The sequence below is a fragment of the Sesamum indicum genome, linkage group LG3, assembly GCF_000512975.1.
Source record: "Sesamum indicum cultivar Zhongzhi No. 13 linkage group LG3, S_indicum_v1.0, whole genome shotgun sequence".
NCBI lineage: Eukaryota > Viridiplantae > Streptophyta > Magnoliopsida > Lamiales > Pedaliaceae > Sesamum > Sesamum indicum.
The window spans coordinates 3,849,518-3,867,603 of NC_026147.1; the positions used below are offsets into that span (position 1 = coordinate 3,849,518).

General features: G+C 33.9%; 3 protein-coding genes across 4 annotated transcripts in view; all 3 read left to right on the forward strand.

The window, feature by feature from the left end:
• Window positions 1,420-4,943, forward strand: LOC105157199. 2 transcript variants are annotated; one of them, XM_011073535.2, is made up of 5 exons: window positions 1,420-1,805; window positions 2,257-2,502; window positions 3,437-3,518; window positions 3,774-4,016; window positions 4,398-4,943. In XM_011073535.2, exons 1-5 carry the CDS (start codon window positions 1,528-1,530, stop codon window positions 4,446-4,448), a joined length of 900 nt encoding a protein of 299 aa, XP_011071837.1. In that variant the 5' UTR covers window positions 1,420-1,527; the 3' UTR covers window positions 4,449-4,943. The 2 variants fall into 2 exon arrangements, with proteins under 2 accessions (XP_011071837.1, XP_011071836.1); XM_011073534.2 differs by having other exon boundaries at window positions 1,424-1,805; window positions 3,774-3,988.
• On the forward strand, window positions 12,622-16,478 carry LOC105157200 (E3 ubiquitin-protein ligase SIS3). The gene is made up of 10 exons (XM_011073536.2): window positions 12,622-12,961; window positions 13,144-13,182; window positions 13,406-13,472; window positions 13,564-13,637; window positions 14,086-14,224; window positions 14,315-14,407; window positions 14,646-14,711; window positions 15,238-15,357; window positions 15,539-15,652; window positions 15,840-16,478. The coding sequence occupies exons 1-10, from the start codon at window positions 12,933-12,935 to the stop codon at window positions 16,233-16,235; spliced, it is 1,137 nt and encodes a 378-aa protein (XP_011071838.1). The 5' UTR covers window positions 12,622-12,932; the 3' UTR covers window positions 16,236-16,478.
• LOC105157202 (protein EXECUTER 2, chloroplastic) overlaps window positions 17,963-18,086 on the forward strand; it is a 6,924-nt gene continuing 6,800 nt past the window's right edge. Inside the window, exon 1 of the mRNA XM_011073537.2 lies at window positions 17,963-18,067. Coding sequence (XP_011071839.1) covers window positions 18,027-18,067 — 41 coding nt within the window. The 5' untranslated portion in view covers window positions 17,963-18,026. The remainder of the gene's footprint in view (window positions 18,068-18,086) is intronic.

The window sequence follows — 18,086 nt, forward strand, 5'->3', positions numbered from 1 at the left end:
TAACAAGCTTATCATAATAAACTTAAGTAATAACAAATCGAAAAGGGACTTTCAGAAAACGTTTGAAAAAATTTAAACAAAGAGTGTAATGTACTAAAAATTTAGAGATAGAACGATAAAAATAAAAGTTTTAGAATTTCAAAAATATTAAAAAAAATTATTAGAATAGTCAACTTAAAAGAATAAAATAAAATTATATGTCATGTATTATTTTTTTTAAAAAAAAATGGCACCAGTAGGCTTGGCCTAGGACCGACCAGGTCTGACACGAGCCTAGGCCGAACTAACCCACAATTTTATTGGGCCGATTCGGTCCTAGGCCAAGCTGGCACAGCTCGATCAATTATGCATTTTGAGGTCCAAAAATTTTTATTCTAAAAACCTAGTCCGAACTTTACAACACTAGATCTAGGTTTTACATCTCTTATTAAATCTAAAACGCCGAATCTTGCATGTCATCTTAATTTGATTGATTCAAGTGGAGTATCACCATAAATAGCACCTAAGCGACAAATAAGAATCAAAATTTCATCTTCCATATGAGGAAAGGGCGCGAGTTTTTCGTATTAAGGAAACATTTTTCAATGTTTAAAATAAGCATTTATTAATTTATTGTTTATAACAGTGTTCTTTTATCATTTTTGTTTCTGAAACAACTTAAATTAAGGTAATATAAGCTAAAAGATTCAAGCAGCTTCCTACCAATTTTAGCAAGATACTAGTAAATCTGTAAATATTAAATTATTTTTTCAAACACTCAGAATTAATTTTTTTTTTAAACTTTGAACTTTTATTTTCAACCACTTTCAAATTTCACTGCTACTTAACTTATAACTTTCTCCATAGCTTATTTCCCCCATCCCCCACCAAAAAAAATAGTTATAATTACGCTGACCTTTGAAATTTGGTGTAATTACAGATAAACTTCATGTGGTTTGAAAAATTTTATTTAATACCTCTGATGTTTGTTTCTATCTAACAAATAGATCCCTACATTAGTCAAAATTTACCGAATTTGCTGATATTCGCAAAATAGTTGAATGAAAATCTATATTTACCCTCAATTGACTTATAACCGATCTATTGCAAGTCAAACAACTCTTTGATGACAAAATACCCTTATAAAGATAAAGATATACCTTAGAAAAAATTTATTTGACTTATAATAAGTGAGTAATAAATATGAATTTTTATTCAACTTTTTTGCTAATATCAACAAATTCAGTATATTTTGACCAATAAAATAATATATTTATTAGATAAAAATAAATGCCATGATTAATAAATATAATTTTTAAAACTACAAAAAGTTAAATATAATTGCACTAAATTTCAAATAGATACCATGTAATTATCCCTAAAAATTATTGCAAACGTCCATCAAGCAAACAAAGGGAACTCCACAAGAATGTCCTACTTCCACAACCTTGAACGAAAAAGATTTCTTTTTTTCCTCCATTCGTCACACAACAAACAAACAGACCCTGAAAAATTCCAAGTTTTCAGCAGAGGATAATTCTAACCATAATGCTTGCCACGACAACCTTCGCAGTCTCGAACTCAAACCCTCCAAATCCAGCCCACAAGAACTCATCACCTCATCCTCCATTTTCATCGAATTCGAGACAAGCCCATATCGTGTCCCTCAACCGCCGTGGCCTTCTGGCCTCACTTTCCATCGCTCTGACACCATTTCTAGCGTCCCCTCAAATCGAGAATCCAACACATTATGCGGATTTCATCTCTTTACCAGTCTCCGAAGCCCGTGGCCTCTTCCAAATGCCACCAGTTCGCCTCACCAACAGGTAATTTAGCTGCGTGTTATCAATCCGTAGGAGTCCTTTTCAACGGAATAGAGTTTGACTAATGAAAAGTTCGAGCCTAGACATACTAAGTTCAGAATGAGTTTCTCTTGTTAATTTAGTGCCATGTAACAGAAAAATTCAAGTTTTTTTCAATTCATAGGTAAATGTGGCTTGTCTTTTAGCTTAGTCACAGAGTTTTTATTTTCCCATTTCAGCCAAGATTCAAGATTTATCACCTGTCATATGAAAACCAGTTGTCTGAAAGTATTCTTGGTTGCTTTGTTATCCTTTGCAGTCCCTTGTATGCTTGAAAACTATGGTTCTTGATTTTGGTGGGGGATTTGTCAATTAGCATATATGGAAAAAATCAACTTGAATGATGAATTCTGTTAATCTTTTTTATGGTCTTAAGCTTGAACATTGTAGTTTTACTTTTGTGGGGTGGGGGCAGGTACTTTTTGGTGAGAGCAGGGGAGTCTGAATATGAGAGCTTGGGTATAATTAACACTAATCCGGTGGCTAAAACGTCGGTGGATAATGGGTTATCGGAAAAGGGGAAGAAGCAGACAGTGAGGGCTGCATTGGACTTGAAGTCAATGGGGGCATGTGAAGGGAACTGTTGGATTTGGCCTTCTATAACTCAGAGGGCTTATCAGGCTGCTGAGATTATTGCTGCTGTTAATGGAGTCAATAGAAGGTACCCAACTGGTTCTTCATAAAGCAATTTGTTCGTTTGATTGTTTAATTCAGTTGTGTTTTCATATCCTGTCCAAAAGTCCCATGAGCATAGTTGATCTCAGGTTTCCACAAAACTACTCGCAAACTTTCCAAGACAGACTTAGAGGGTGTTTGGGTGAGTTTATAAGCTCTTAAAAACATCTTATATGATGAGAGCTTATAAGATGCTATGAATTAGTTTAGCCAAATACTCTCTTAGGTTTCTGTGTTCTGTCTTAAATTACACAGATTGTATTTATCTAGGGATAGAGAATGACTAATGCAAGTCGTTACTAGGTTCGGATGCGAAAATACTTTCTTCTCTGTTACATGCTTGAAAAGTGACTCGGTGTAGTTCATCTCTAGTGGCTTCAGCTTTAAATTAGCTACAGAGATTGGATGTGGCAAGGATGATGGCGATTGCTTGATTTGCTAAGTATGGATGTAGTGAAGTGGTGATTTAGATATTTGTTATCCTCAATTCATTACAATCTTAAAATTATATTACAGAAAGCATTGGTCCATTCTCCTCAATTAATGAAGCGTCTAGGTGTACATCACATTCTTGTACTCTTATTAATCCTAACATATTCTTAGAAGTTCCAAATCTTGGGCACTGTAAGTATGAATCTGGAATTGTGATTTTCAGACAATTCATTTCTCCTTTATAGCAGCCCAAATTATCAGTGAAATTTCTCCATTAGATATGCATAGTCATCATATTATCTATTTCAGATTGTTTCTGAACAGAGTTGGTGATCCATATATCATTGGACTATCACTTAGATTGTTGTCCCCATAAAAATTGGAGAAGATACTGTTATTGGCCTGAAAAGGACATCCTGAATTTTTAATGTGGGTACTTGCTTGTCGTGTCTTAGTAATTTCTAAACCCTGCTTATATATTTCTGCAGTCATATAGTCCCTGAGTACAGCTTCTTGGATGCTCGCGGATTGGGAGCATATGAAGGGAAAAAATTAGATTCTATTTCTGAGGTAATGCAACTCCTCTAATGGACAAAAATCACCAGATCTTATAGAGTCGTTAATTCGGTATTAACACTCAGTGTAAACCATATACGATAACACATTTTACTCTGCGTCTCTGCGTGTAAAATCCAGTTGAACAGTATTGTTTTCTTGTGAAATCTGCAGCTTACTCTTGTTCTCAAGTCTAAACACTTGTCCCAAAGTTGTAGAATAAAGCAAGCCGTAGTAACAGTTTTCTTGTCTTCTTGAAACCGTGTTCAGGTCTATGCCTCAGACAGCCTTTCCCCGAATATCAAGCCACCCCCAATAGACGACGGAACACCAAACGAAAGCGTTCAGGATGTCTTTGTTCGTGTGACACAACTCATGTCGATTCTTGAGACACAGTACTCTGAGGACACAGTTGTTATAGTGTCTCCAGATTCCGACAATCTGTCCGTGCTGCAAGCTGGTTTGGTTGGGCTTGAATTACGAAGGCAAGTGTTTTGCGAAGATGCATATTTGGTAGGACTAATATTACATGTTTACAGCCATCAAAGTTTATAACGTTTATATCACCACCCATCCCGTTTAACATGTTGTAATGTTTAGAAACTTGATGAGATATTATTGTTCTATTTTAAAAAACGAAGGAGCATAACTATTCTGTATCTAATCCCCCAAGAAAACTGGGAGGAAACACAGTCAGTAATTACACTAACTCCCATAAAAGATCTAACAACTACTTAGTATTTTGTATTAGGATTCGAACTTGTTTTGATATACATCAACAGGATCACACCACGCTAATTCCTAGGAAGCTCTTTGCAATTAACCACCATATTTGTTTTATGATTTGAAACTTGTTTTGATATGTATTTAACGGTATCATGCCACTATTTGCAGGCATACAGATCTCGCTTTCAGGCCCGGCGAAGTCAGGTTCATCGATGCTAGTAGCATACCGACATACAAACAGCCGGCTTCTGCAGTCTACAAGTGCTTAAATCCCCCAAACTGCAACTGAGTTTCTTAGAGATACTCATAATCTTGTCCAAAGTCACAGTTCAGAATCAAAGCCTGGCATTGTGATCCTTGTACAAAGGACCTCCAGTAAATATTAGTACTACTTTTACTTTTCAACCTTTTCCATCTCCAAGCTTTTTACTAGTTTATTTTATAGATATTCTATATGAAATATAGCTGTTCGTAGAAATATTTACTGCCAACATCGATTACAAACGAGGAGCTTGAGTGTCTTATAATCCCCAAGGGCTCCTCCCCCTTAATAGGACAAACCTGTATGGCTCCTCCTTACGGGACTGAAGCCAAACTGCAGGGACTGGCGGGGTCGTAAGACATCCTCCCTCCTGAGTCATCTTTCCAGCACAAAATTAAAAGATTCGTCCAAAAGCAGAACGCTACAATAGAGAAAGCCTTTTTCTTCTCCTAGTAGTTTGCACTTGATATTAATTTAAGTTAGTCGCATAAGTACAAACAGACCTAGACTCTAGAGTGGTCTTTATCACTTTAGCTTTTAAATGACTTATTACATAGACTTATTGTACCCTAAACTTGTCATTATTATATTTTACACATATAGGGATTACTTTGAGTTTAAGTTGACGTGAAATTATCATGTCGAAGATCCAAAAGATCAAATCACTCCCGTTATTTTTTCAAACAGATCTATCGAGGGAATTTTGTTTGATCCACTCAAGCAGCTAGTCATACACGTTTAATTTTATTAAGGTTTGAATTGTCGTAACGTTGGAAGACATATACTATATTTATTTTCATTTTCAAGTTATCTTCGAAATGAGTCAAAACATACCTAATGTTTGCCATCATTGAGAAATACCTTATTTGACTGTTTTTAACTGTTTCAGCCTAAAGCATAAATACATACATATATATACACACACACATACATAAATATATATAAAAAGACATGATCTGACAATGATTTTACAATGAATAGTAATTTTTATTTCTCAAAACACAACATTAAACATATGATACTTATTCTCTATCTGTCTCCATAAAATACAACAAGATACTCAAAAAAACGAATTCAAACACTATGATACTTTTTTTAAACAATTTTAAACGATTTTAACTGTTTGTCATGTCAAAGTCAGAATTTACAATCAACCCAATTTTACCCATTTTTTGGTGGGACCCACTATCAAGTTCGGACGAGCCCCTAAAAGTCATAACTAAAATTCTCATCCAAAATCAAGAATTCAAATGCAAATATTTACATTTTGGTTGAGCAAATAATTGGTGGGCTTAATTAAATAATCGAAATCTTATAACTTGTATGGATTGTGACCTCTGCAAAAATTGGACTTAAATGTTAGTAAATATTTGGTGTGGTCCATCAGCCCATGCACACAAATGTGGCAACTCATTCTTGAAAATGACTTATAACTTAATTTAATTTTCATATATTAGCATGCAATTATTAATTTATATGAGTAAAAAAATGTAAATAATATGTTACTGGTGGATGGCCCATCTTGCCGCCCTAATCCTATCCACCCATATCTACTTTATAAATGAAAGGTTGCTTTCACTCTTTCACACTCTTCTTTTTTTTAAAAAAAGAAAAAGAATTATATATGAATTCATTTAAATTTAGGTTAAATTAAGGAGCACATCTGAAGTTTGGAGTAATTATAAATACCATCTTATTATTTGAAAAATATCGATACACCCCTGATATTAATGAAGTTATATAATTCTTGGATGGATGTTTGGTATTGTCAATTTTGCCCTTGATGTATTTTTTTATTTTTAAGTAAGAAATTAAAAAAATTCAACGAGCTGGATAAAAAAATTTGAAAAATTATCTACTTAGTCCATAATTTTTTTGAAAATTCTAAGATATAAGTAAAATTATAATTCATAATTCACAAGGGCATTTTGATCATTTTATCATAAAAAAATAATAAAAACTTAATAAATATTAATGGCTTGGACTAGTTGTTGGGCAACAGTTAAATATTAAAATGGTATTACAAAAAAATAAAAAATTGAGGGGTTTTGAATATTATCAACCAAAATATTTGGTTTAAAATATTAAAATAGATGTCACAACAGCACAAGAATTACACAGATTTCGTGCACTTAGGTCCCGCTTTGGTTTGGAACCAACGATTCTCTCTCCAAACCTATTTGGGTGGTGGATTAGAGCAGAAGGGAAGCCCTCGTGTCTAATTATTCATTCATAATCGGTGTAAAATGATATTTCATAATTAAAATCGTGCATATAATATATATATATATACAAATTATTCTCTAGTTTTCTTGAGATGTAATCCAATTACATCTACTTTTTAATTATTTGATAAATTACCGATACTCTCTCTGAACTAACACTCGTTTAATAATGGACTCAATCTATTAACTTCTCTTATGATATATCAAGATTTTATCTTAAACTTTTAAAAAAAATAAAATAAAGAATTATAATTTTACATAATTTTATAAATTTGGACCTTGGACAACATCATTTTTTTCTTCAAAAATTAAAACGAGACATCGCATAACATCAGATTTTCTATTTTTTTTTAATTTTGAAATAATGAAAAAAAAATTAAAGTGTAAAGCTGATGTCTCCATCTTATTATTCAAAAGGAACATAATTCTGTCATATATCAGAAAGGGTTAACTTCAATATATCCACTGTGTTATAGGAAATGAGCAATTTACTTATTGGGAAAAAAAAAAAAAAGCCAATTTAATTGAGCAAATTACCCCCTAACACATTTCGTCTACCACATGCACTTTTTTCTTTTTTTTAAAAAAAAACTTTTTAATTTAAAATTTAAAATAATATTTATGTCCTTAGTTAACCAAATTTAAATAATAAATCAATAGTGTAGATTTTATCTATTTTAAGTCAATGGTTTAAATTTAAATAAATAAAAATAAAATAATATATTATATATAATTAAATTTGAATATATATATTTCTATTTTTATAATAAACTTATTTACATATATATATATGTATTTATATATATAGTCTATATATATATATAGAGAGAGAGAGAGAGAGTGAGAGTGAGAGTGAGAGAGACGCCAACAAAGGTGGAGGAGGAGCCAGTGACAGCGACCAAGGGGAGGACGGATCTGGGCGGAGGCAGACTGGGCGTGGGCAGGAGGAGAAGGAGGCGAAGGGGGAGAGAGAGGGCGGAGGAAGAAAAGGAAGCGGAGGGGGAGGGGAAGGAGGATCTCAGCGCGGGAGGAGGAGGAGGCTGAGGTCGGCGGCGAAGCGAGGGGAGGGAGATGGGCGGCGGGGGGACGGGGTGGTCCGACGAGTTGAGGACGAAGAAGAAGGAAAATATTTATATATATCTATATACTAATAAATAATATTAATATATTATATATTATTTATATAAATATATATTTTAATATATTAAATTAAGTATATATAAATAAAATAATATTTTATTAGTTAAAAAATATACTCAGATGTACGGAAAATGCGTGTAATGCACTGCTGGGCCGAGGGGGGTTATTTTGTTCAATTTTTGACAATATAAGGGAGTAAATTGTTGTTTTATTTTTCACAGAGAGATAAATTGCTCATTTTCCATAACACAGAAAATAAATTATATTTTTTCTTATCAAAAAATATTAATAATAAGTATATATTCATAATTGTATTAAATTTTAAAAAAACTCGACGTAGTTTATACCCATGAATATTAATTATTGATGCATGTATGCAAGGCAAGATTGAGCGGGTCATCAAACTCTTGAAAATTCTAACCTAAATTAGATAGATTTTATGGAGATTTTAGGTATGAATTGCAAACCATAACTGATGTTAGTTTTATACCCACAAGGAATAAATGCATCCACTTAAAAAAAAATTATCAACAAAACACCACTTTATAATTTCAATATTATTACAAAATATATATATATATATATATTTAGGGACAAAAATTTTTAATTTGCCACAACAATAAACTTCATAGTTTTAATAGTGACTATTATTTTGCAAGAAAAATTATTAAAGAAATAGTGACAAAAAAGTTGTTAAAGACAATTAATGTCACTCATACAGTGACGATCTAATAATTACAAATAATGTTATTACTATAATATATTACTAATTATTTATAATGACAACTTTATGTATATTTTTTACTATAATTATATAGTGACAAAATAAAAATTATAGTCACTTAATATATACTTTTAGTGACAACTTTAAAAAAAAATTCTTGACATTTTGTTACTAATACTGTATTTCGTTATAGTGTATACTTTACCATCCATAAAAAGAAAAAAAGAGATCAAGAAAACGAATCTTTCATCCTACATGTAGATCAAGTCCTTCGTTTCCATCTAATGTTGGATGATGATACACGCTCACCATAAGTCCATCAAACGACGGACCAAGAAATGACACATGGTCTCGTTAATTCTATTCCTATTCAACCATATTAATTTTTCGAGTTTAATACTGATTCGGACGTCAACAGATTTCAGCAACAACATCTCACGACTGTCTTAACAACTCTATTGGTACGGCAAATTATCTAGCCTTGTCATCAAATTACACGCATTCATAACTTGAAAGATTTCGAAAATATATTTGTTCGATTAACAAAAGCTTTTCTCGTGGGATTAAATTACATTAACATCCTCTAAAATCAAATCTAAGTACACAAACATCCTATATCTTTTGCAAAATTTCAGATATACCCTTAACGTAATGGCGAAATTTTACACAAACACCTCTTATGATGTATTACACTAACACCCTTTAAAAAGTGTACCAGTAATTTTATAAAAATATGCGATATTTATATATATGAATCCAACGTCAAGAAATGTCAGCATGCAATAACGAACTTTGGATATAAAGAATATATTCTAATTCTCAGCATATTTTTTGCTTGTAATATTATCTTATTCCAACTCATTCAAGAGAATGACATCTTGGCATCAAATATTACTCTAAAATTAAATTTTACTTGTATAATAATTTATAAAGATATATAGAAATGCTGAAGCCAAGATAAAGAAAATATTTTGAATATTACTATCCCTCTATTCGGGGATTGTTTGGCAATTTTGACTGAGATGGAAATATTTTGGACAGTGCCTTCTTTTGCTGAAGATGTACTTAACAATGATGTATTTTTTGCTTCTATTAGGCACACTGCCTTTCCTACTGTACTATCTATTGATCTGCTATAATATAATCTCTTTTGCTTGTGTTAAAAAAAAAAAGAAGCATATATTTATTATTATCAGAAGTTGAAATTACATCAAAAATAGTAAAAATAATATTAATGAAAGTCAAAATGGTAAGGTCATAAATTTGAGTCCAAAAAGTATATATATATTTGAGTCCCATCAATAGAAAAAGGGGTTAAATGCAGTTTACCCTGTGTTAATGGGAGTGAACAATTTACCCCTATGAAAAATAAAACAATACGGTTTCGTTTTTCTTTATTTATTTTTTTATTTTTTTAAATTTAAAATTTAAGATAATTTTTGTATCCTTATTTAATAACTTTTCGATCTTGATCAATTTACGATCCAAATTTAACTAACAAATCAATGGTGTAAATTTTATCTATTCAAATCAATGGTTTAAATTTAAATTTATAAATCAAAATTATATATTATATATAATTAAATTTGAATATATTATATTTATACTTTTATAATAAAAATTATTTATATATACAGTGTCTATATATAGAGAGAGAGAGAACGACAGGGAGAGCAGATCTGGGTCGGGAGAGGGGGGGGGGGGGAGGGGGGAGGGGGGCGAGGGAGGGGGGGGGGAAGGGAGATGGTGGCGGTAGGGCAGCTGCAGCAGAAGCCCGACGAAGACAAAGAAGAAAGAGAAAATATAAATAAATATATATATACTATTTTATGTAATTAAATCTATAATATTTAATATATTAAATATTGTTTTTATAATATATACTAATATATAAAATTAAATTTATATAACAATATTTTTATTGGTAAAAATTATGCCTACTGGTCGGGTCTCCGACTGAATTTCCAGAAGAGTCACCTCATTCTCTCCAGATCGGCATAAAACATCAAAGAGGAACTGTTGATGATGCTTGGGTTCCAAGAAGGGCAACTCCCGATGAGGTATTTAGGTCTCCCCTTGATTTTTTCGAGACTTACTATACCTAATTGTTTGCCTTTACTGCAAAAAATTGAGAAACGTATTACGGGTTGGGAGGGGACATCCCTTTTATATGCGGGACGAGTACAAATTATCAAATCTGTGCTTACCTCACTTAGTATCTATTGGGCTTCGGCTTTCATGCTTCCTAAACAAATCATCAAGGAGATTGAGAAACGACTACGACGATTCCTTTGGAAGGAAATGGGGAGTAGTGGGTATGCAAAGGTGGCTTGGACGGAAGTGTGCAAGTTAGTGGTCGAAGGAGGACAAGGATTGAAGGATATAGGCGTGTTAAACCGTGCGCTTATGTGTAAGAAATTGTGTGATATCATTCGTTGTGACAGAACGTCTATCTGGGTACAATGGCTTTACCAAGGACGTTTACGCAACTCTTCTATCTGGACTGTTGCAGAGACTAGAGGTTCATGGGGTTGGAAAAAGCTCATACGACTCAGGGCTTGACTTAGAACATTGGTTGAATATCGTATAGGGGATGGACGAGACTTTTATTTGTGGAGGGTCCATGGCACCACCTTGGCCCTCTGATTGTGAGATTCCCACGAGGGCCCAATCTCACGGGACTACATGAACACATCTTGCTACATTCGTGAAGGCAGTGGCATTGGCCTCAGATCACTGATAGGGAATGTTTAGAAATCGTGCTCACGTTACCAATGATCATGGAGGTAGCGATCGGATCGTTTGGAGATGCTCGGGTGGATGCCCTACGACTCAAGTCCTATATAACCTATTCGAGCCTTCTGGTCCGAAAGTAGGCTGGTGTTCATTACTTGTGGGACCACTCAAAATTCTGCGCCACATGTTTATTTTTTGGCTTGCTATCTTAGAAAAATTGCCCACGACAGACAAACATTGATTATTACACCTTGGGGGATGTATCCTATGTCGGCAGGACAACATGGAGACATACTCACACTTATTTTTTCGTTGCCAGTATAGTCGTCGATGCTTAATAGCTATTCGGCGTGCTGTACGTTTTCTTTGGCCTAACAGAGAGTGGCTCACCAATATTAAATGGGCCACTAGGAAATGGAGAGGAAAATACATCATTAATATGGCCTACCGTACATTACTTGGTGTTTGCTACATTTGGAGGGAGCGCAATTTGAGACGATTCGAGAACATTGAGAGATCTCCGACTATAGTCGCTAGTGTCATTATTGAGGATGTCAGATTACGTATTCTTAGTGTTAACTTGTCAAGTTCTGTTAGTACTAGTGCGTTTTATAAATTATGGTCGTATCCCTTGGCCTGTCGAGGGAGAAGCTACCACTTGAACACTGTTGTATTATATCTTTATTCACATATATGAAATTTACTTTTTTCCGAAAAAAAAAAATTATGCCTATATGTACATGGGGCGTGTGTAATGCACTGCTGGACTTAGGACGTATTTTGCTCTAATTTTTATAATACAAGGGGGTAAATTGTTATTTTATCTTTTATAGGAGGATAAATTGTTCATTTTCCTTACCATAGGGGGAGTAAATTGCATTTTTTCCATAGAAATTTTTTTACTTTTAATCCTATTTGAATAGGGTATTATACTTTTAATCCCAAACTTTACAAGATTAATATTTTTGGATTCATAAGATTAAAAAATCGCTGCGAATGTGGTCCCAAGCAGTAATCATATACATATAGAATCAAATTTGTTAGACTTAGAGATTATATTTACAATATTTTTTAATTTTGTGGAATAAAAAATATTAATCAACAAAATGTGACTAAAACTACATACCATTAACTTATGAGATAAAAATATAATTTTTAATATATAGACATTGATTTATTTTAACAGAAGTTGTTAGTATATTTTAAAAGCATATGATGGTTTGTTGCAAATGTATGATTTTTTTGTTTTGATGAGCAAAATACAATTATTTAAATTTTTTGTTTCCCTTCCCTTCCATTTTACAAAAAGACAGAGACATCTTTCTACTGTCCTTCCCCTCTCAAAACCAAAGAAAGAATCAGAAGAAAAGACTGTTTCTCTCTTCTGCTTTCTCTCTGCAAATCCAGAATTATTCCTCTCAGAAAATCTTTTACCCATTCTTCCTTATGAAATAGCAATTCACACTCTTTGTTCGTGCTTCACACACAGTCAGTCCACTGTTTCCCTGTGTAATTTTTCTTTTCTTGTTTATGCTTGCGAGTGGTGAATCAGTTCCATTGAGTGCTTAGATTGGTGAAATGAGAATAAAATCTTGGACTGGGAGTTAATATTTTGAATGGCGATCAAAGGGGTTGATTTCAAGTGGTAAGTTTTGCGAAGTATTTTTGCAGTTTTCGTTTCAAGAAATTGAAGAAACTTAAAGTTTAAAATGGGACAATAAGCCGCAGATAATTACTATTTGATTTCTTGAAGTTTGGGGCTTTATGCTTAAAGGGTTTTGATTTTCTGGCATAAAGTTGTGATTTTTGAACGTGGGTTTCTTGCAGGTATGATGGGTTCTTCTTGTCTATGCTTGCTACAAGTATGTATCCTTTTAATGAATGCTCAAGATTTTATAATTCTTTTTATGAATGGATCCTGTTGGATTTCACTTCTTGAATGTTCTTTTCTCTTTTTCTTTTTTTCCTTTCTTTCTTTTCGTCTATCCATTTTGCTCTTTGTTTCTTCAGTGGGATATTGGTTAAATTTATGGATATTTGATCGTTATTCCTATATGGGTCTTGGATAATTCCTTAACTGTTTCATTAGAATTATTGTCGCGATCAATTGGAAGAGGTACCATTCATGTACGTATCCATTGCACATATGGATTGTGGTAAGTAGCCTTTAAGTTGGAAGTTTACTGAGTCTTGTGGGATCTTGAGGTTGTACCTAATTACAATTTGTTCTCATGTTCCAATTGTTAGGTTGACTATACTACAGTGTTTATCTTCCGGCTCTTGATGTTTGTAGATAATGGGTTGGCTGCTGGAATGGGATTGTAAGGACTCCTTTTCTTCTTGAGATCTTGAGGATATATTTGTGTAATATGGTAGAATTTATAATATATTCGGTGGTATACACGATTGTGGATATCCAGTTCAACTGCATGCTTTATATGTTAAAATCCACAGCATTTTGCTATCATGTGAGATGTTATAACTCTACACAATCTTCTATTTAGTAAGTAATGGATTGACGTCAATCTTGGTCAACCTTATTGGAGAATCATCTGGAAAAATATTAGAATGACATCTGGATTATGTGCTTCTTGACGTATTTAGCCTTGAGTATAGTTAATTCGTACTTTTAGATACAAAGTAATAACAACCTGAATTGGCCCAGAGATAACGACTTCAGAGTTGTATGATGTCATTTCTTCTGTTGGTCTTTGGCTTCTTTCCTTTATCTAACAGCCTTGTCTTGTTTACTTTTTGTCGTGGCCTCAGGGATCTTGGTTGGCAGCAGAGATACGCACGGTTTTGTGGAAGGATTGTTGTACTGTCCATTCTTGTTGCGCTACTCTACCCCTTCCTTTTGGCTTGGACTATCATTGGTACCCTGTGGTTTACTCGTGCGAAAAATTGTGTAAGTTTCTTTTCCTTCTCTTTCTCAAGTATGAGTTAGTATGTGTAGACTGCAAATTAAGAATAGATATAACATATAAATCTTTTCCAGTTGCCTGAAGACGGTCAGAAGTGGGGTTTCCTTATTTGGCTGCTTTTTAGCTATTGTGGACTTGTGTGCATTGCTTGCATCTGTATCGGAAAGGTTAGTAGTGGTTTTGCTCAATCCACACTCCAGGACCCAGTCATCGAGTTTTTCTCTTCTCTTTTTCTTATTTTCTTTTTCCTGGTCTGCTAGCTTCTTTTTATTTTCGTTATCTTCTTTCGGCATGGGGATGAAGTTGTAACTTGGGTTCAGTCGTCATTAGCATTAAATGTATTCTTATTGTATTAGTAAATAGCAATTGCTTCTGATCCTAAGATTTGTACCCATTTTATTCTAGTGGTTAACAAGAAGGCAGGCACATCTATTGCGCGCACAACAAGGGATCCCAGTTTCAGAATACGGAGTAAGCTCTATGAACTGATTGTGCATTTAATATTTATACTTTTAGTTTGCATGTCTTTCTAACACTTGGTTGAAGATGGTTAAGACAATCTTTAGCTGGTATGTTCTGCAGTTTACGGCAATAAGCTCATACCTACTTATCCATGAAATCTAAACTGGTACCTTACCAGAAAGCAATTTCTCAAAATTGGCTTAGAGAATTCAATGAATATCAAAATGTATTAAAATCACCCTATTTTGTGGGAAAATGCATCTGCTGATGAAAGTGGTCGGCTGAAACCATCTCTAGCTTATGAAGTTATTTGGGTAAAACAACATGTTAGACTCATGATTCTCAGAATTAGTGCTATTAATTTCATTTTAATTTGGTTTCAATATCTTCAACAGTAACTCAGTAAGAATTCTCTTTGGACTAATTGAGGAATTAAATCTACTTGCGACATACATGATAAGCATTTTGGGTAACGTACCAACCTTCACTACATTTGTTCCTCTAATTTGACCTGCTGGAACTCTTTCTCCATCAGGTTCTTGTTGACATGGTTAGAGTGCCAGACTGGGCTATCGAAGCTGCTGGCCAAGAAATGAGAGGGATGGGCCAAGATGCAGCTGCATTCCAGCCAGGACTTTACTTGACCCCAGCTCAGGTAACAAGTTACTGACTTCAGAAATCTAGAATAGGATTCAACTGAAGTAACTGATGTACTTCTCTTACCAACTGCAATGATGATCTGTAGGTATTGATATATATGTCTGTTGATAGGAGGTTTGAATTATGCATATAAATTATAAGTGTTAGAGAGTTGCTAATAGTATTTTTGCGTGTAGAGAGAAGCGGTGGAGGCACTTATTCAAGAACTTCCAAAGTTCAGGCTGAAGGCAGTTCCTACTGATTGCAGCGAGTGTCCTATATGTTTGGAAGAGTTTCACGTCGGAAATGAGGTAACTGTATTTTGGTTCAGTTAAATTTGATGCTTAGGGTGGTAAAAGCTGAGATAAAAAAATTCAATATTATTCTACCCATATGCAAAACACAAGTTTTACATAGAATTTGACAGTCATTCTGGAAATATACGTGTGATTCTTTGTTCAGTGTTCTTGTCAGCTTTTCTCACTAGAAACCATGCAGGTTCGTGGGCTTCCATGTGCTCACAACTTTCATGTGGAGTGCATCGACGAGTGGCTCCGGTTAAATGTGAAATGCCCGAGATGCCGTTGCTCTGTCTTCCCAAATCTCGACCTAAGTGCATTATCAAATATCCCCACAGATTCTGAGAGATCATCCTCCACCAACGTCGTCACAACAACTCAGTACGTGAGAAATCAACCTCCCAGCCAGAGCTACCGCTTGAGACTGCAGGGCTTGCTCCGCCAGGTCCGTGCAGAGAATGCCGGGTCAGGCAGTGAGGCAGACAGCGCAGAAATAGCCGCAACCAGAGGGCCACCAGATGCAACAAATCGTGGCCCAGAAACTACTGAGCCCGTGCAAGTGTTGGTTCAAGAGCCTCCTCCCCCTTGGCCGTGAGCCGTTTTCCGTGGCCTCTGAGTCTCTGACTGGTTTTAGTAACCTAACAACCTGGAGTTCAAGAATCTAATCCAAATTCCGTACCAGTATTTTCTTGTTCTGCTCTAATAGTCATAAAAACAAGTCCAACTAATGTTCATGTGTAATTCTTGTAGAACTGTTTACTGTTCTGTTCTCATCTCATTTGTATTTTGATCATCTCTTTTGCACTTCTTGTCTGCAAAAGTCCTACAGATTCTTGAATTTTGCCTGCCAGGAAAGAAGCTATACAAGTTAACAAAAGGTCCCTAATGATACAATGAAAGGGGGAATGATCAAAGCTGAATCTTTTCTTGTTTTCTTTTGGTGGAATTGGAACCCCTTAAAATATTATTGGTCTTTTGTCTTTTTTTTTGGAGAATACAATTTTAGTTAAAGTATGTATTGTTTTTTTTAATTTTAAAGTGCAAAAAAAATCATTAAAAACAAGATTGAAATAAATAAATTTGATCATGGTAATTTTAAATATAATATAGGAATATTTTTGTCCATTAACAACAAAATAAAGTTAAAACTCGCAAAAAAGTCGTGTCCACCCACATGACTTTGAGGGCACTCTATCTTTCGTTAGTTTCTAGTAGAAGGGGGGTTTGCAGAGTTTTAGAAATTATAGGGAATTCTTTTGTTTATTTTTAAAATACAAGGGAGTTTTTAGTTATTTTTGAAAAATATAGGGAGAAAAATACAATTTGGCCTTTTATAGAAATAATATTTAAATAGGTAAAAATTCAATTAACTTTAAATTAAATATAAAAAGTAAAGTGATAAAAAGAAGTTAAATGAATCTGAATATTAGCCTCACTGATTGGCTCATACATTTTAAAAAATAGAAAAAAAATTAAAAAATAAAGTAAAAAAGGTCCGTACTTCATTGATCCCAAAATAAAAAATAGAATAAAATAAATTATTTTTCTTAAAAAAAAAAGAGTCTCAACAGATCTTCCAAAGAGAACAAGCACAAGAATTATCCTTCCTCTTATTCTATGCAAAATTACAATATTAGTCCCATAAGAATGAGCCATTTCAATTTTGGTCCTACCTTTTAAGGAATTTAATTATTAATCCTCAATGTCATACTAAATTTGAACAATTGGTCCAAATATATAATAATTAATCAATGTTTTACTCCTCCGTCAGAAACTAGCCGCACAATCCATTTGATTTTCATGTGCCCGGTGGCTGGTGATACTTTTGGGAAGCAAACTCACTACATGACCGTCATGTGCATGCACCAAAAAAAAAATCAGCAGTTACATTAGTAAACAAAATTTCTAACGCCTAAATCATTTACTAATATTTTTTTAAAATTTATGTGTTTTTGGCCCATCTCGGGAATGGGCCAAAATTCGAATCCAAACACAGCATTAGGGTTCCAAAATTCTTTTTACTACTGTAGTGGTTGGTTCTGACTTTTATTTCATGTATGCGAGAGTCATATAAAAAATTTTCCTACAAAATATTACTAGCTAACGATCGCATAAAAATCACCTAAGTTGTGCTATTAGTTTTAATAGAGGAGTAAGAAAATAACTAAATTTATTATATTTTTTTGACTAATGATGCAAAGTTCCATGGAATTTGGGGCTGCAAACAAATATCTGGAAAATTTGGGGGCCAAAGTTGAAATGACCAATCTTAAAGGACCAATTTTGCAATTTTTCCGATTCTATCCATAACACTATTTTGCCTTTACTCCCTTGCCAGAAAAAAAGATCTTTGTTATTTCTCTCAGGTTAAGTGCAGGCAATAAAAATGGCGGTGGCTAACGCCTGGGCTACGGGACGTACCGCCGTCCCGCCCGCGCCGCGCCCG